The sequence below is a fragment of the Coenobita brevimanus genome, chromosome 14 (genome assembly GCF_032717465.1).
Source record: "Coenobita brevimanus isolate Jiangsu-jjx chromosome 14, ASM3271746v2, whole genome shotgun sequence".
In the NCBI taxonomy this organism is placed as follows: domain Eukaryota; kingdom Metazoa; phylum Arthropoda; class Malacostraca; order Decapoda; family Coenobitidae; genus Coenobita; species Coenobita brevimanus.
In genome coordinates this window covers 25,908,416-25,928,504 of record NC_136967.1, presented here as the reverse complement: position 1 = coordinate 25,928,504, position 20,089 = coordinate 25,908,416, and the positions used below count along the sequence as shown (strand labels likewise).

The window sequence follows — 20,089 nt, the reverse complement described above, 5'->3', positions numbered from 1 at the left end:
GTGGAAATCTAAGGAGCAATGGAAGTGGACCCGGCTAAAAAGTTGGCTGAAGATGATAGGTAGACGTATGAGAAATCATTACGAAATTTGAAACTAAAGATAAAACGGACTTATAATGTATGTGTGGTGATGTACTCTTCCACACACTAGAATCGTTCCTCTCTTGGGAAAAGCTCTGATAAACGTAGCAACACCTCCCTCTCTCTCCCAAATACTTCACTCCATCCTCTCTTCTACCTTGCCTTCACTTCCTTTAAACTTTTAAAATTTTCCCAAGGTTGTGAAGGAGCTGAAACACCTGCTTATTTTTTAATTCTTTACTTGATGTTTATGCAGATGTTTAAAACGGTCAAAAATACAACATTCACTATTCTAGCAATTATGTATGAATACACTTTGCTCCTGAACGTGCAGTACTGCCACGAAATCGCAATGAATACTATACTGTTTAAGACATAGGATGAACACGTCCCTTGCCTCTGTACTGGCACAGTTCACACATTTCCTTTGACAACACTTGTGGGTTGGCATAGGCCCACCAATGCCAGTAGAGGGAAAAACATTCACTTTGTTCAAACCAGATACTTCCATCTCTGATTTTGCTAAGCTGTTTGGTAAGGAACAAATGTGCGACTCATCAGGATGAATAACTGGAAACTGAGAGAGAAATGATAAGAAAGAGGGTGTACTCTTTGGAAATTTGGGAAATAAACGCCATGTATACCCCCCCCCCCACACACACATACTCATGTGCACCGAGAGGCACTGACAGGAAGGTACATACGCAAACATTTTTCCCATGCACAGAGACAGAGAAATTTAGGTACACACACATTCTCACGTATTGAACGAAGATGCAGTCACAACACACACACACACACACACACACACACACACACACACACACACACACACACACACAATTATAGGTTTGGCATTTTTGCTGTTTCAGATATGACGTTCCCTGGGGATGACAACGACATCCTGCTGACTCAAAGGTACTTGGCCACCTTCATCTGTCAATTCGACCTCTACTTCTATCCCTTCGACGTCCAGGTGTGCAGTCTCGACTTGCGCCTGCCTCGAAACTACGAAAGAAGCGTAGTTTTCTCAGAGGTCGATAGAAAGGTCAAGTATGTGGGACAGGAGGATCTACCGCTCTTCAGTGTCAGGAACGTGAAGTTTGGTCCAAAATCTGGGAAGAACTTCTTGAGCCTCCAGTTTGAACTGCATCGTCGTCCAGGGGTAATTCTGCTGTCCACCTTCGTACCATCGGCGATGCTGCTGGTGGTGTCCTGGGCGACCCTCTTTGTCAAGCTGGAGGATATGAATGTGCGGTGCATCATGTCACTCACCACACTGCTCGTCCTCTTCACTCTCTTCGTCAACCTCTCACACTCTGTTCCCAACACGGCCGCCATTAAGATGATCGACGTTTGGTTCTTCTTCATCATTGCCATCCTCTTCATTAACATCATGGTTCATATTTTCATTGATCTGGCCGTCAACAAAGCCAAGAAGATGATGAAGGTTACTACTCTAAAAGTCCAGCCAGTTTCATTGGCCCAACAGGCAGCAAGGCCCTCAGAACCAAGACCACTATATATACTGTCTGTCTACAAGTTATTTATCCTTCCCACCGCCTGTGTCATCTTCAACATAGGATTTTGGTTCCTTATCTCGTCCTCATAGAATATAACCGCACAGATTAATTTAAGGAGTTATTTCTCATCTTAGTTTATGAATTTTCACTCATTATCTACTGCTTCTAATCTGCTTAAGTATACGCAAATGATCGTTTATTATCTTATGGCTTATCTGAACACATTAAAGTTGAAGGCTTTCATCTGAAAATAAATACAGTAAACTCTCAATTATCCACTGTTTTAATATCCGGCTCAATGCAATATCCAGTGCTGTTGGTTCGGCTCTATTAAAGCAATATTCGGTGAAATCATGCAATACCCTGCACACAGACGGTAGGTGACCGGCGATTCTATGCAATATCTGGTGTTGAAGTGTATCAACTGGCTTGTAAATGGTAGCCAACCGGCTCTGTATTACTGTATTATGGTGCTGTATCATTACTTTGCATTGTGGCTCAGAGATAGAGCGTCGAGCTCGTGGCCGTGGGGGTCGTGAGTTCAAGCCCCGCCCGGGATTGCCGTGCCGGAAGTGGTAGCGCGTTCCTGTAACCTAGCGGGGCTATATGGCCACAGTTGCCTAGTTCGAGGATTAAATTCCTTTATTACATTTTATGTTAAACTAGCAGGGGTACCCGGCATTGCCGGGCCAAAAAGGCAGACACTCTAATCCTATTTATTCTTGTTCAAATTTTCTTTCTTCTCCAGAAAGAACATGTACCTCTTATGCTTTTGAAGAAGGATTATAAGAGACCCAGGAACTTTTTATTTCAGCTTTCACAGACTAACACAGTATTTGTGCACACTTGTTTGCTGTTACCGGTGACCTCAAATTACCTCCGACTGATGACCTCAAAAGACCTTGGAGGTTAACCTCACACAGCCTATGTCCAAACTGGAGACCACGCGAGTCTCCATGCCAAAAATTGGGCTGCTGGGTCCAGTCATTCGAGCGTGTATTACCGGTGACCTCAAATGACCTCCAACCAGTGACCTTGAAAGACCTCGGAGGTCAACCACATGTAGTCTGGCCGAACTAGTGGTTATGTGAGTCTCCATGCTGTAGGGATACCCCCCGTTGCCCAGACAAATAAGGCGAACACTCTACCAGTGACCTCAAATGATCCAGATTTGGATTTTTACCCACCAGAAACCATCAGTGGGTCACCCTGATTCAGAATATATTTGGGTCAGGAGGTCTCTGGCCGTTGGTTTGGGCGTGACTGAAGGGCAAACAAACAACAGAAAATGCAGCTCTTTTAAATATAAATATACAGTATATATATATATATATATATATATATATATATATATATATATATATATATATATATATATATATATATATAGTATGATTCGCTACTCCGGAGCACCAGGATAGCTTCAGTATTTTCGTTATTGCTGAACTGATTTAAATGAAATTTGATGCATGTACTAAGAGTCTTTGCAGGATCGTGGGATATCGCTGGTTAAACCGGGTGCGTAATCAGTGACTGGTCAGTAAGACTGATCGAGGCCTATTGCCTACATAATATGTCAACGGCAACTCCAGCTATATGGGCACGTGGTCCGCTTTCCTAAGGCTGATCTTGCTCACAAGGTGATCTCTGAAAGAGTTAACCCAGGGTGGAGGAGGCCAAGAGGAAGGCCATGTAAATCATGGCTGGAGCAGGTCGATTATTCTTGTCCAGAGATACTTTGAGAGGGAAGGGTCGCTGCCTGGAGTGTTGCACAAAGGGACCCGCATGGCTGGAGTCGGAGGGTGAGTGATGCTACGTGCCCCGCGGCGTTTGCCCCTTCTTGATTGATTGATTGATTCTTGCTTCCTTCACTTCATTACAATTGATTCCTAGTGACAGCAAACACTGAAAGAGGTCTCCTCCAGCATTTAAGCGTAATTGAACCTAGCGTTGCAAACTTGGTAATTTTCGGTGCAAGTTCTCAATCGGAATGGTTGCATTCTTCCTAAAGACCTTTCTTAGCTAATCAAATCTGGGAGCCATGTTTTAAAATAATTTTCCCTTAAGGCTGCCACACGGACAGGAAAATAAATCATGAGCTATATCAGAAGCTTAACAAAAACGTGTCAGCTCCCGAGCACAGCATGATCACTTGGTACGTGCAGCTGACCAGCTGATGGCCACTCTGAGCCACGATGGTGGAAAAGCCACAGTTCATTCCCAGCATGTTTCTTTAATTTCAGTGTCAGAGATTTCTTAGATGCGATATATGTCTGACATACAGTGAAGTCTGTAAGTATCAGGTTTCATGTAAGGGGAATACCTGGGTGAAATATGTGAAAATTATCGAAAATCTGACAAAAAAATCTATACGTTCAAAGAGGCTTTCCGAGCAGTTGTGCCAAGTAAGAAGACAATTCGTCGATTTTAGGAGGAGTTATGGGTATTCTTGTATGAGTAACCCAGGAACTCGTCGTAAGAACACCGGTCGAGCACACCATGTACAGTATATGCTGTTAGTATTTTCTTCCAAAGAATCCATGATTTTTTATGATTTTTAATTATTATTAAGATGTAGAGGGGTAAAAGGACAAGGTTTGCATATCAAGTGACAATCCTGGACCACAACTGTGGGTATGAATCCTCTTTACTTCTGCAGCTTGTTGTTAACATTTCATTTAAATTTTTAATTTGAAGGGAATATCTGTTAGTTTATTGCCTTCAAGGTACAGTCTCCAGAAAAAATAGAGCGACCTGCTCAACGAGCAGGTTGGTGTATGTGGCACCACCGCACCCTCACTTCCACCCCCCGCCCTCCATCGTTCCCATTCATTCGTCTACCCTCCACCCTCCACACATCCAAGTGCAAGACTCGTATTGTCTCAGCCATTCTTCCATCATCCATTTGTCTTGGGAAATAATGGTTTTGTTATGATAACGAATAAAAACACTTTACACAGTGCTTTAATCCATAGTATAGTTATTTATACACCACGATCTGAACACAGGGTGATAAACCGTAGTATATTCGTATGACAGTGAGGTCTTTAATCATACAATTTATCATTTTGACGGTTGTATCCAGTCAGTGTGTAACATTAAACAGTCGGAAGCTATAAGTTGATGTTTGTAGTGGTCGGTGGTGTGCCCTTTCCCTTATTCGACGTAATCACTGTTACTTTACAAACTCTATTATAGGTCATTACCATTAGTTACTACTAATACCAAATGTGTGATAATAGCAAAATGTTGCTGATAAGTAAAAAACATGATCATTATTATCTTGGTTATTGATGTCTTAATACATGATATCGGATAACGTTGGGCATCAGGAACTTGATGACAGCTTGTCTAGTGACCGAGGCCATGACGTGGCTGCTGGCATTACCAAAGGTCAGTCAATATTTCGCACTTTTATGCATGGTCGTGGAGAGTGAGGTTGTGTGCTGCTGACCTCTCCTCTAGCTTTCTAGGGCTGCCTCACCGGCAAATAGCTTTTTTTTTTCACCCTTCTGGTGTGCGTTAGGCTAGCTAGTTTCTCACTTTCCTCCCCTTCCTGTTAGTTTGGAACAGTAGGTGTCTGTTCCTGTGTACTGAGATTACCTTTGCTTGCTGCCCACGGAGGGTCCCCCCCACTGATCGCTCTGGGGCGTGAATTAACACGGTCGGGCCTCCCTGGAGTGGTTTGAGAGGGCAATTTCAGCCTTAGGTGTTTGGTCCCGGTGTGTTTTGTCCCTTGCTCGTTTTCGTCCTTCTTCCCACTTCCCCCGTTAGGGGGGGGTGGTTACTATGTCGGACGCCCCTGCCGCCTCCCCCCCCTTCAGGGGGGGAGGTGGTCCTGACGAACCTAGGACTGTACCACGGACTGACCGCCCACTGACTGAACGGCCCCAGACTCGTACCGATCTGGACATTAATGTAAATAATGTACAGTTTGTAACGCTCCATGCTCTCGGTTCCACTCCCTTGAGCAGTATCAATCCTTTCATCATCAAGAAAGTGATTGATTACTGTGCTGGGGAGGTGGAACAGGTGAAAAAACTTGCAAATGGAGATCTCCTCATCAAAACCTTCAACTCCTCCCAGGTAAAAGATTTGATGAAACTTCGTAAGTTCCATGAATATGATGTCGAGCCGAAGATCCCGCACGCCATGAATTCCTGCAAAGGTGTTATCACCTGCAGGGATCTTATGGTCATGGAAGAGGACGAGATCATACGGGAACTTGCTCAACAGGACGTAATCAATGCCCGATTTATAACCAGATTTTCTGAAGGCATGAGGACGAAGACTGCCACTATAGTCTTGACTTTTGGAAAAGTTTCACTCCCAGACCATGTCAAAGTTGGATACGAAATTGTTAACGTAAGACCTTATATCCCTAATCCACTTCGTTGTCTAAGGTGTCAATTGTACGGGCACGGCGATAAGACTTGTCGGGCTTCCCAGTCAGTGTGTGGCAAATGTGGAACACAGGGACATGATGCTGAACACTGCACATCGGAGATGGTACGTTGTTTTCACTGCAAGGGCGCACACTCCACTTCCTCTAGGGATTGTCCCAAGTGGAAGGAGGAGAAGGAGGTCTGCGTAGTGAAAGCAACTGAGGGCATTTCCTACTACGAAGCTAGGAAAAAGGTGAAGGAGTTGCATGCAACTCCCACGCCAAATAGGTCCTATGCTTCGGCGGTAATGTCCCGTCCCGTGATGTGTTCTGTTGAAACACAGACTGATCCTGAACCTGTTCCTCTTGACACACACTCTACCTCTCCATCTGAGCCTCCTATCCAATCCACCTCTCAAACTGACACCCCTGTTGCACCTTGCTACTCTCAGGCTGCTGCTGCCTCTCAGTCAGTAAAGCCTAAACAGAAGTCTGACAACTCTAGTAAGAGTAATATGACCACCCTTAAGAAACAGTCACGTCCTCATGTTCTTCCTGCTCCTGGTCCAGCGAGGGAGAGAAGAGTTAGCTCTTCCTCGGGGGGCTCTGGGAGCCTAGTTATTGATGAGCAACATATGGAGGTTTCCGTTAGTAAGCACCGGGATAGGTCCCCCGGTAGCCACTCGTCCGGCGGCGGGTGGCATAAAAAAGCTAAGCACACTGGCCCCTCTCGTAAATCTTAAACCGCCACATTCACTGTGTTACAATGGAATTGTAGGACTCTTGGGAATAAATTCCACAATATAGCAATTTTGCTATCTATACATAGGCCAGACGTTGTTTGTTTACAGGAGACGCGCTTGGTGGATCACCCAGATCCTCCACAGTTCAATCACTACCATTCGTATAGAAGATATGATGGTCACGGAGTCGCCATATACACCCACAAATCACACCCACAAACGGAAGTGATTCTAAGCTCTACTCTGGAAGCTGTCGCGTGCAGAGTAAAATTTAATAACACGTATCTGTCTATTTGTTCTATCTACTGTCCTCCCCGTGGTCCCATTGATGGTGATGCTTTCACTTCACTAACCCATCAACTTCCGGGTCATAAGTTAATTTTAGGCGATTTTAACGCCCATCACTGTCAATGGGGAAGCTTGAGGAGTGATGGCAGGGGGGAGCAAGTAGCCGACCTCATACTGCAGTCAAACCTCTGTCTTCTAAACAATGGTAGAGCGACTCCTGTAGATGACCGCACTGGTAACATGTCATGTATAGATCTATCCTTGTCATCTCCCGATATACACACTAACATCTCTTGGGACCCATATGACGACTCGATGGGTAGCGATCATTTTCCAATCTGTCTTTCTTATGCACGCGATGATTCTCGGCCTCCTCCACCACCTAAATTTAACTTTAAGAAAGCAGATTGGGGGTACTACTCACGGGTCGCCAATCTAGATATATCGGGAGATAACATTGACGAGAAAGTTTCACACCTACAGACTTCCATTATACACGCAGCTGAGGCTGCTATTCCCAAGACATCTACAATTCCAAACAAGCGTAGAGTTTCGTGGTGGACACCAGATTGCCGACAAGCACTCACAAAGCGCAATAGGAGATACAGGATTTTTGAGAAACAGCCAACAGAATCAAACTTTATTGCCTACAAAGCAGCTAAGGCTGAGGCAAGGAGGACAATTAAAGCGGCAAAACGGAATAACTGGCTTAGTTTTGTGTCCACGGTGAATCGCTCCACCCCACTAAGTCAGGTCTGGTCCACCATAAATGTACTAAACAACAAGTACACCCGGTCACCAATCACCACACTTGAGGTGGCCGGGAATGTCATTGACGATCCCGTGGATATTGCCAATACTATTGCCGACCATTTTGCCCAGGTAAGCAGCTCAGCCAACTATGATCCTCGCTTTCTCCACCATAAGCGTACGGCTGAGCTGCAAAACTTAGACTTTGCCACAGAAGACGGAGAGACCAGCTACAACTCCGAATTTACGTTAGATGAACTTCTCCTTGCCCTTAAATCCTGTAAAGGCTCCAGTCCCGGTCCATCCACCATTACGTACGGTATGATCCAGCATCTTACTCAGGCCAACCTGAGTAAGCTGTTAGCGGTGTACAATGAGATTTGGGCGTCTCGCACGTTCCCAAACTCATGGCACTACGCGCACGTCATACCGATACCTCGCCGAGACGGTCGCCTTACGAGTCCCAGCTCGTTTCGACCTATTGCGCTAACTGACTGTCTATGTAAGGTCTTTGAACGTATGGTTAATAAAAGGTTACTTTTTGTTTTAGAGTCGAAGGGTGTGTTAAATGATCAACAGAGTGGATTCCGTAAATACAGGTCCACTCTGGATCATTTAGTGCACCTGGAGCATTGCATAGCCGAGGCTTTTGCCAATCGCGAATTCATGATAGGAATTTTTCTGGATATTCATAAGGCTTATGATATGACCTGGCGAAACGGAATACTACGTAAACTCTACGCTTATGGTTTAAGAGGTAATTTGCCCATTTTCCTTCAGAACTTCCTTACTGACAGAATGTTTTCTGTCAGGTTACCCTGTAACGTAACTTCGGACATATTTGTCCAAGAGAACGGGGTACCACAAGGAAGTGTGCTTAGCCCTACTTTGTTCAGCGTTGCCATTAATGACATTCTGTCGTCCGCTTCCGTCCCCAGGACGATTAGATACTCACTCTATGCTGATGATTGTGCAGTGTGGCACTCTTCCCGCAATGCACAATCCTCGGCACAGCAGATTCAACTGGCACTTGAATCTGTTCAGCGTTGGGCCCTGGAGTGGGGATTTAAATTTTCCGTCCTTAAGTGTGTCGGTGTTGTTTTTACTCGTAAACTTAACGTACCTCCTTTGCATTTAACTTTAGATAATCAGCCGATACCTTTTCAAAATTCAGTCAGATTCCTGGGTCTACATTTTGACAGTAGGCTCAGTTGGAGAACACACATTAATCATTTGCTTGCTTCTTGTAGTAAAAAAGTAAACGTCCTTAAGTTTCTTTCCGGTAAATCATGGGGAGCAGACAGAACGTCTTTATTGATGGTGTATAAGTCTCTTATCCGTTCTAAGCTTGACTATGGCTCACAGGTGTATGGGTCGGCATCGGATGCCGTCCTCCGTAGACTGGATGTACTTCAGAACGTATGCTTGCGTATATGTCTCGGAGCCCTTCGGTGTACTCGTGTGGAGCGGTTGGAAGTGGAGGCTAATGTGCCTCCCCTCCGTCTACGACGTGACCACCTGTTATTTTCTTACGGTATCACCACCCACCGTAAACGCTCACTTGGCCTTCCGACCTGTCGGATCCTCCTACAGTGGGAATACCTGCTGTATGCGGCCCTCAAGCCGGTGGCTGTGAGGCTTCACTTCCTCTGTGAGGCGTTAGGGTACGACCTTTCTAATGGGGATCAGGTTTTAACGTCAAAAATAGCGCCCTGGGAGTCACTTGCCACCACATTCAACACTGACTGGCTCCCCGTCGCAAAGTACAAGGCGCCGGAGGTGGAGGTACGACAGTTGTTCCGGATGATCCTCATTAGACACCTAGCGTCATTCCACTTGTACACCGATGGCTCTAAGATGGATGAATGTGTGGGTGCGAGTGTGTGGTCTACAGAGTGCCGCATCCGTTTTCGCTTGCCCCCCCATACGCCTGTATTCACTGCCGAATTATTTGCCATAGATCAAGCTATAGACTTTGCTTTGCGTTCAGATCACGACAGTTTTGTCATTTTTTCGGACTCTAAGTCAGCCCTTCAGGCAATTCATTCATGTAGGACTGATTCACATGAGGTCCTGGGCCGCATTATCAATAAGCTGCATACATGTGCTAAATCCTTCACTCTGATCTGGGTGCCTGGTCATTGCGGTATTTACGGCAATGAGCAGGCTGACATACTAGCTAAATCAGCTGTAGAACTCGAGGAGACTTGGGACGTTCCTCGTGAGCTACAGTCTAGTCTCTCTTTCGGAAAGAAATCAATTAATCTTCTGTGGCAAAGTCAGTGGACCGACCTGGCAATTCCATCTGTCAAAAGGACCATATGTGACTGGTCCAGTTCCTCTCGAGGAAACAGACGGGAGGAGGTCGCTTTAGCCCGCCTCCGCATGAATTCCACCCTAATAACACATATGTTACCATATATTAACAGACAATTTCCACCGCGTTGTACCACCTGTGACGCGGTGTTATCTATTAGTCACATACTTTTGTACTGCAGTAGGTATGCTGGGGAACGTACTTCTCTGGCTGCCTACTGTAGGACAAATGCGCTCCCTTTCACACTTGATTCTGTCTTGGGTGATGGGGACGTTGGTGTGACTAATAAATTGATGACTTTCCTGAAAGAGACCAGATTACTCAGAGAGTTGTGATTTATTTTATGAACTTGGTTGTGGTTTCCTTATTTATTATATATATCTTTTTTTTTTTTTTTTTTTTTTTTTTGTATATAGGGATATGGTTTTTGTACATATGTAAATACCTCAATACACTTTTATATATTTGTGAACCGCAGGAGGAGGTTACATTTATATAAATGTGTATTTTTTTTTTTTTTTTTTTTTTCCTTTTGTTCAGGACCAGTAAATTTGATTTTGTTTTTTTATTTTATTTTTTTATTTATTTTTTATTTATTTTTATTTTTTGGTATATATATATATATATAAATTTGATAAGTATTTGATAATTTTGTAGTAGTATAGTAATGAGTCTACATATGATGTATAGATGGAAGTATTTGTCCTGGTACTATCCATGTATACTGATGTACTCTTTATTACTTATTATGTTTCATAATCATGAATAATAACTTAATATTGGTATGAAATAGATGCAAATATTTCATATCATTATTTTGGCTTTCATGATTATCGATTCTTGCTGGCCTAATGCCCCTTCAGGGTGATGGCCAAAAAAAAAAAAAAAAAAAAAAAAAAAAAAAGTCAATATTTAGACGCCATTCATTGCTGCTGACAGTATTATAGGTATCAAGGTCAATTTCATACACAGGACAGCCAACAGTAGAGTGAGCCGCGTGGTGTGCTGACCCCGCACACACCATACAACCAGGGTCGGATTACCAGTTAGAGGCAAAGTGTGCAACTGCCTGCCAGGCCACAGCCTGCCGCAGGCCATCCAGACATCCAGAGCGGAATAAATATACGATCTGGGCATCCAAATAAGTGCCATCACACATCAAACCATCAAAAAAGGCCATCATAGGTCATGCCAACATTCCATTAGAAATAACGAAAAAAAAAAAAAAAAAGGATCTGTATGTTGCAGGCTAACCGTCTGCATTGCCTACCAAGCTACAGCATGGTTAATCCGGCGCTGCATACAACCAACCCCCTCCACCCCTTGCCTCAGCCACTTGTCGCCACTAACTCCAACAAGAGACTCACCACCACCTGATAACAATATCAGGACTATAACCTTGCCTTTTATAGTTATAACTGCAATAGGATGCAATTTGCGATTCACACGTTTATAACAAGACGCCTTTCGGAAAGGGTAACCAGTAACTAAATTGGCCGAATGGATGATCTGCATAATAGCCAAACAAACTAGTCTAGATTGCATCTTACGCTAATCAACAGTATCGTGCCATACAACAGATAATTAAGTTTATTCGTTTTCAGTGAGAACGTTTTTAATAAAGGTGTGACGGGTTACAGTTCACACTGGTCAGTGTTACTTATAGCAACGTAATTGACGTAGTGGTCAGGTTAACCTTATGATTATTTGCTCGTCAACTTGTGTCCCATGTCTGTTACTACTTCCTCTATCTCTGTGTGGCCATGGTTTTTCCCATTAACTATCGTCAGCCGAAACGTCAGTTGCCTCAGAGAGGGAAGGATGTTAAAATGAAACTGTTTTGGTTACGCAAAAATTTAATAAGGAAGACTACCTGACTGCCGGTATATTTAAGAACACATTTTAAAACGATATAAAACAATGGGTCAGACATTGGATTTATGTGATAATGGAATGTCGTGGGTAACTGGGGGAGTGATAAGGTAACCCTGTCAATACCGAGTAGGACCACCCACCACCTTTGCTATCGCCCTGTTCCAGTTGCCCTACAATAACATGTGGTATGGTGACAATATTGAATGTTTTACTAGAGACCTGGTGTTTTAGCCTGACACCCTGCAGAGTTAAAGGCTACGTTCAAACTAATGTATTATAATCTGCTATTGCACTGCATATCTGACTGAATAACATTTAGAAAATAAGGTCTTACTGTGTACCGATCATTAAATGCTTATTTGTCATATCGTTACTCTATAAATATCACTATTATATGGCGCAGTGGAAAATATTGTAATGCACTCTTCATGGTGATAATAAAGACGTGTTTATGAGCATTGGTGGATAACACACACACACACACACACACACACACACACACTATCCACCCCGTCGGAGCCGTCGATCCCGGGCTCATCTCCACATGCCCCCACCACAACGTTTGACGGCCAGCTACCCACCCACACACCACCGACCACTACAAACATCTACTTATAGCTTCCGACTGTTTAATGTTACACACTGACTGGATACCACCGTCAAAATGATAAATTGTATGATTAAAGACCTCACTGTCATACGAATATACTACTATATCACCCTATGGATTAAAACACTGTGTAATGTGTTTTTATTCGTTATCATAACAAAACCATATTTCCCAAGACAAATGGATGATGGAAGAGTGGTTGAGACAATACGAGTCTTGCACTTGGATGTGGGGAGGGTGGAGGGTAGACGAATGAATGGGAACGAGGGAGGGCGAGTGGTGGAAGTGAGGGTGCGGTGGTGCCAAATACACCAACCTGCTCGTTCAGCCGGTCGCTCTATTTTTGCTGGAGACTACATGTATATCCTCTGGGGACCAGATACCAGAGTCTGTTTAGATTTACATGTACAATATTTACATACGACAAAAAATCATAACAGCAGTACTATAGTTCATGTAACTGTAGACGCGCATTTTGAACAATTGTAATTGATCACATTCAGCAGCGATCTTCTTCCTTACTATTAAACCTAGGATCATGAATTTTTCTCAGCTCCTTAAACATTAGTCTGTCTATATATATATATATAGGCTCAGTGGGTTAGAGCGTTCCGCTCTGACCGAAGGGTCGGAGGATCGAATCCACCCAAGGGTCATTGGTAGACATCAGGAAGGGCATCCGGTCATAAAATGCTACACGCTCCAGTCCTCTACCAGGGGCAACGCCTTAGCCCTTCGGGGATACCTGGCGTAAAGCCAAATTATTATATATATATATATATATATATATATATATATATATATATATATATATATATATATATATATATATATATATATATATATATATATATATATATATATATATATATATATATATATATATATATATATATATATATATATATATATATATATATAATCACAGAGGCTTGAGTGTTGCAGCTGCACGAAGCTTACATGAAAGAGTGTTAGTGCCAGCTTTAACATACTGCATAGTTGTGGGACTATGGTGAGCCATGAAAATGAAAAGTCAAGAGTAAGAGCTGTGAAGTTGGGACTGCTGAGGAACGTATGTGGAGTCCAGAGGGTGGATTGGATACGAAATAATGTGATTCGTGAAAGATGCGGAGTGAGGAAGTCTGTGGACACCAGAATCGAGAAGGGTGTACTGAGATGGTATTGTAATGTGGAGAGAATGGATAACAACAGAATGGTGAAAAAAGTATATCTGAGCGAATTAGAAGGGAGGGAGGAGGCGAACTGGGCAAAGGAGAAGGTGGAGAGATACGGTGGATGAGTTTGTGAGGAAGAGAGGTTTGGAACTTGGTGAGGCTAGGGAACTGACAAGAGATCGAGCTGGCTGGATGAATGTTGTGAGAACTGCATGATTAGGGATTTGGCACCCCTTTTTAACGTGGCAGCGTTCGGATGGACTCTATCGGCTACGTTTACATGAAGCTACAGAACGTGGTGAATGTTTTTGGTGTATTCGATAGAGTCAGGATTCCAGGGACTTGAATGATGAGTGAATGGAAGCGTGGCCCATTGGCTGGGTAAGTTTGGGCTGTCTGGACATTGCAACTCCTCACCCTGCCCTAGGGTGGGAAAGGAGGTCCAGATGATGATGATGATCCTATATATATATATATATATATATATATATATATATATATATATATATATATATATATATATATATATATATATACATGACCCACAGAAAATATAAATTTGAGAAACAATGATACGCCATGCGCTTGCGGGTATTTCACTTTTCCCTGATGATGCGTCTGAAATGCATAAAAATATTTATGATATTCGTGTTCTCGCTTTTTTCTGCTTGAATAAAATACTCCTAGACTAATATATCCACTATATTCCATATCCATCTATCTGTCTGTCTACCTATTCATTTACTCCCCCCGTGTGTGTGTGTGTGTGTGTGTGTGTGTGTGTGTGGTCTGTCAGCTGGATTTTTTTTTTTTTTTAATGTGTCCGACTCTCGGCAAAGACTTCAGGGCCTATTTCTCGGGGGCAGTGGCCTATCCCAAGGCCCACTGGTCCGTCTACACCTCCACATGTCACCAATTCGGCGCTAACACCCACCGTCCATATTGCATACATGCATGGGCTGTCCCATACAGGACTGGTGTATGGTATTTGCTGGGGTACGTTTACCACATGTCGGCAGGTCTTCTGGTAGATCAAGAACGTCTGCTTTTTTTTAAATTCAAATCCTTAAATTGTTCCCTGCCCCAGCCGGGATTCGAACCTGGGTCCACTAGGACTACTGGCCGCCTCTCGACCAATTCAGCCACCACTGAAAACCTATTAGCCAGCTCTGGTGGCTAACTGCACAACACCTGTCTGTGACCAGCACTCTACGTTCATGTAACAATAAGATAAATTTTTCAGACATTCGGCAATACTAAGTCACTACCGATCTTCAGATAATAGTTTCTTATCTAAAGTTGCACCGGCTTTAAATTCTTGACTCTTATGAATTAACCAAGACCAACTTATTGGCCTTGAGTTTACCACTTCAGTATGATGACATTCTTTGTGTTATGTTCTTGGCGCCTGCAGACGAGTTTATTAAGTTTAGGAAAGACCTCTTATTTTCAAGGAGCTAATATAGGTTGCTCAGTTCTAATCTGAATAGAATCATCCGGAGATTACAAGAATAACCTAAAATTATGTAAACACATTCTATAGTTCTTCTTGCACAACACCTAAGATATAATGATATAATAGATTTACTACTAACTCAATAATCCTTTCACATCTCTGGGATTTCAAACTATTGAATCAACGCTCCAACACTTCCATCCGCTATAATACTGGTCAGTTTAACGAAATCACCTTAGGCTGTGACGCAGTTTCGGGACGGCATTATGAGAATGTTGACCGCAGCCTGTCCACCCAACCATCATCTAATTTTTTATTTCTCCATCAGGAACGTCTGGGCTAAGATAATCAACCCAAACATTTACAGCAAGTGTGATCAGTTGCTCGTTCCTCAGTTGCTGTACGTGAATAATATTTCCTAACCACCCTTCACATTTAAACTCGTATGGGTCACATCAAGCTTTAGGGTCTTAACCACGTAGGCAGCTATATAAGGGCATGAAATATTGCCAGCTTCTGACTCGGAAGCACAGAGATTCCAATTTTCCCAGGCCTCATCATCCTCAAGCATGTGAAAAACACCATCACAGCTTTATTAACAGTTTCTTAGACAGGTTACTCCCGCGTTTTTTCCCGCTTGGATGATGCACCGCTTTCTCGCAGCTTATACGTGGTTGCAAAAAGAGGGAAGTGTTTCGCTGAGTCAACCAGTTATGTTCCTAGTCAGGCACCCGCCGACCTGACCCTCTTACCCCTTCCAGCATCCAACAGTACCATGATTTTTTAACAGCATCAGGCTTTGGTGACTTTGATGATTCCTTCCACACCCAAGCAATATCTTTAGTTTGGGAGAAACTACTTGAACTGTAGGGATTGATTACAGCTTTAGTTAACCCATGAGTTTCATTTTTTTTTTTTTTTTACCTTTTCATGCTGGTGACTTTCTTTCTTTCTTTCATTTATCTTTTTCTTCATTTTTGCTACATCCTGACGATTATATTCAGTTTAGGAGAGACTTCGAGCTAGAGGGGTAAAATACAACCATAGTTAGCCCAACAGCTCCATTAATTTTCAACCCCTTCAAGCTGATGACTGAAAATTTATTCTTCCTACATCCAGACGATAAAATTTTGCCCACAGGAGACTTTTGGAACTGGGGGTGCGAGGGCTAATACAAGCTTAACACAACGGCCCCGTAATTCTTCAACCCCTTCAAACTGATGACTTAAATTTTTGTTATTCTCGCCATATATGTAGCTTGAGAGAGATATTAAGAATCGGAGGGCCTTCATGTATCCCTTTGCTACTCCGATGCTGTCATAATTTGAGCAAAATCGTTGATAAAAATTAAAATAAGAGTATAAGGTACGTAATCGGAGAGAAGTGGGAATCCCCTTCACAACGACATACCACTGCAAATACGAACGAGATCACGTGGTGTTGGAGAGTATCATAAATCGTGTGGCATTAGAAAGTAATATAAAATATGCACCATCGTGCCGAAGGGTTTAATGAAATTTGTGTTAAATGAAAATTAAGATTTTTTCATCGGAATTACTTTGAGAAACATAGATCTCCCTTAACTTCTTCTACCCGAGGGTGGCTTATTTGTCTGTCCCTGACCTCTGCCACATGATATGATTCAGATTCTGAAAGACGTATTTGTGCCGAAGAGGTTAATGTTAGTCTATGAGTATGGTGATAGCAAAGAAAAAAAATGTTGCATATCAATAAATTTCTATCCGCCTCCCCCTTTGTGTGTGTGTGTGTGTGTGTGTGTGTGTGTGTGTGTGTGTGTGTGTGTAATTCACCGGGTCGGTCAGGATCACTTGATGGTCGTGATCGTCAGCTTTTACCCTCCCGGAAGGGAGCTGAGAGCTCATATAGTCCGATCTATGGGCAAGGCTGTGACCTTCACACACGCACACACCCGTCCCCTTGCTCAAGGGGGACAGTAACCACCCACTTCGTCAGTGAAACTTTTCGCAACCTGAGCGAGGCGCGAACTCCCGTCGTGTGTGTGTGTGTGTGTATCCAGACGTATTACTCCCGAATGATGTGACCACGAACAAGTCATCAAAGAGTTGTTCATATTATTACTCTCACAATTATATACAGAACAGTCATCGCAGTAACGGTTTATTCGTTCTCACTTTTTCTCACATGTTACCTTTTCTTTTCAGATAATTCACAGATATATAATAAAATTAAGATCAAGCGTAGTTAACTGCAAGTGTAAAGCCGTGAACGAGGTGGTCATTTCTTCTTCTTTTTTTTTTTCTTTTTTTTTTTTGTATGTTTGGAGCGGGGATGACTTGCGGTAAAGGGAGGCTCGTAAACTGAAACGAGTACTGAGCCATTTCACTTGAGGCTTCACATTTAATCGCCGTGACCGTGTGAGGCTGTATGTATCAGAAGGGTTTCTCTATAATCCAAAATAAAAATCAGAATTGGTGCAGGTTCTTCCGTGAGATGCAGAATCACTTGCTGCTAACCGGGCAGACCATGTGAACCTATGCATATATATATATATATATATATATATATATATATATATATATATATCTATATATATATATATATATATATGTATAAGTTTGACCGTGGAATGCCACATATGCCTAACTGATTCCTGATAATCCGAAAAAAAAAAAAAAAGGTACAGGTCTTTGGCGGAAAACAGAAACATCAGTACCATAACCATTGTTCTCATTATCATCATTAGCATCGTCATCATCATCATGTTTATGATGATGATCATTATCATCGTCTTAATCATCATCATCTGCGTGACCTTGTTCTCAATTAATAACGGAGAGAGGACACTTACTTTTCATCCCCCAGACCATATAAAGCTATACAGTATTTTTTTTTTTTAATCATCCAGACGAGCAGAAGAGAGTTATGCCTTGTACTGAATAACTGAAGTGCATTTTTTTAAATTACTAGATCAAAGGAATATAATGTTTCTACGTTTTTCTATACAGTCTTGAAGAAACGAACTGGTGAAATTCTGGCAGCGAAAAATCGAGAAACGTTATTTCAAATTACTGACGCCATGTCGCATGCACCTAATCTGCTTCTTTTATCTCTGCAATCCAGTGACAAATTTTTTTCTTGCAACTTTATTGCATTTGTTCTACTTTGGGAAAGATTTTTCGAACTAAGGGGCTTGGCTATGTCTTTTACTGACGCCTTCACTGCAAAAGGTCTCCCGAAATTGGCTGTAATCATCTGGAAATATCATTAAAAAAAAAAAAAAAAATAGAAAAGATGCCGTATGATTTTAGGGATTAACCTCTTCACTGCGATGATGAATTAGTTTTTTTTTTCTGCCTCTAAACGATTTTATTCAACTTAGCATGGCATCTAGAGCAGGAATTTATGAAGGCTATATCTAAGTCATCGCAGGTGACATGTCTGCCTTACAGTGAACAAAATCGTCTGTAGGTATTATGAGTATGTCTGAAGAAGACATCGTCTGACAGTAGGACTGAAACAAGAAACGCCTATTCTTACTTATGATTCTAGTGTTTTCTGCTAGTAATGCCCAGCTCGTGGGAATATGCTTGACAATCTGTTAGGTTCTTGTGTGTATTAAGCTTTCCCTAACTGTACACTGACATGCTCTCTTAATTAAACTGTGACAGACTGAATTCTGTCTTAACTAATTAGTTACAGTACAAGGATTTCTCTCAGCTCAGGAAAATCGTCTTGTGTTGGGCAGAATATAGGTGCATCCTAAATAGCGAAAATGTTGACAGCTTTATGATTATTATTATTATTCTCCCTCCTACCCTTCTTCTACCTTATTTTTATTACTTATCTTTAAGTGTAAGGCATTGTCAGAGTGATCCTTGGAAATAAATAACTACCAATGTGCCATGACATCGGTATATTATTGTGATCGGACGGTGTAAAAGACATCGATACGTGTCCAACGCATACGTGGATGAATTCAAATTGCATGACAGTATTTCACAATGACATGGTTGCATCCATCTCTCTTACATTAGCATTCTATCGTTACGATATTAATCAGTGTCACTACAGTATGCTTACCTTCACAACGTATTCTTTCATCCTGCCCAACCATAGTCTAAAGGCTTCTTCGACGGTACCACAACCACACACTTCATTATAATGCAACAGATTTTTTTTCTATAGCTCAGAATAAATCCCAGTTGAGAGGATTCCCCATTTCAGCAAGAATATTCTTCTTCATTCAAAAAGCATGTAACGATGAGCTGTATTTTAGGTGACACAGGAGACTTTGCACCATCTCTTCTATAACGATTTCTTTTATCAACTGAATTCAGATGCTCAGTTATCTCCTCTATCTATCTATCTATCTAGCTACCCACCTACCTACCTACTTACCTACCTATCTACCTATCTATCTACACACATACGGTATATATATATATATATATATATATATATATATATATATGAAGCCTCTGGTAGAGTGTGCGTTTTCGTACATGGCAGAACGAGGGTTCGCACCCCACCAGGGTGATAAACTTTGAAAGCATTCTTCCGGCCACGTACTGCTTTGGCGGACATAAGGGGTGCTGTGGTATGTACAGTATGCTTGCACCCAGTCAGCTTGCGCAGGCCGATAACACTTGGTTCACAGACTACACACACATCCTCCTGCTCTGAACCTGTCGTGGTGACAAAACGGTACTACGACAGGGCAGACTAGGGACTCCATAATTTTTTCATGGATGTTCCTTGGACCTTCTTTTTCTCCCAAGATGCAAATTCCACATAGGGCCACATACAGGATTTCATTAAAGTCGGCATGGAAACACTCATTCCCCATCATAGTTACAGAAAAAGATGTAATTCTCCTAAATGGTTTAATTGTGCTGGAGTAACAGAA

At 42.3% G+C, this 20,089-nt stretch overlaps 1 protein-coding gene across 1 annotated transcript; it reads left to right on the top strand.

The window, feature by feature from the left end:
* Positions 1-954: 954 nt before the first annotated feature.
* On the top strand, positions 955-1,692 carry LOC145390217 (gamma-aminobutyric acid receptor subunit delta-like). The gene has a single exon (XM_080265220.1). The coding sequence runs from the start codon at positions 955-957 to the stop codon at positions 1,690-1,692; it is 738 nt and encodes a 245-aa protein (XP_080121346.1).
* Positions 1,693-20,089: the final 18,397 nt, after the last annotated feature.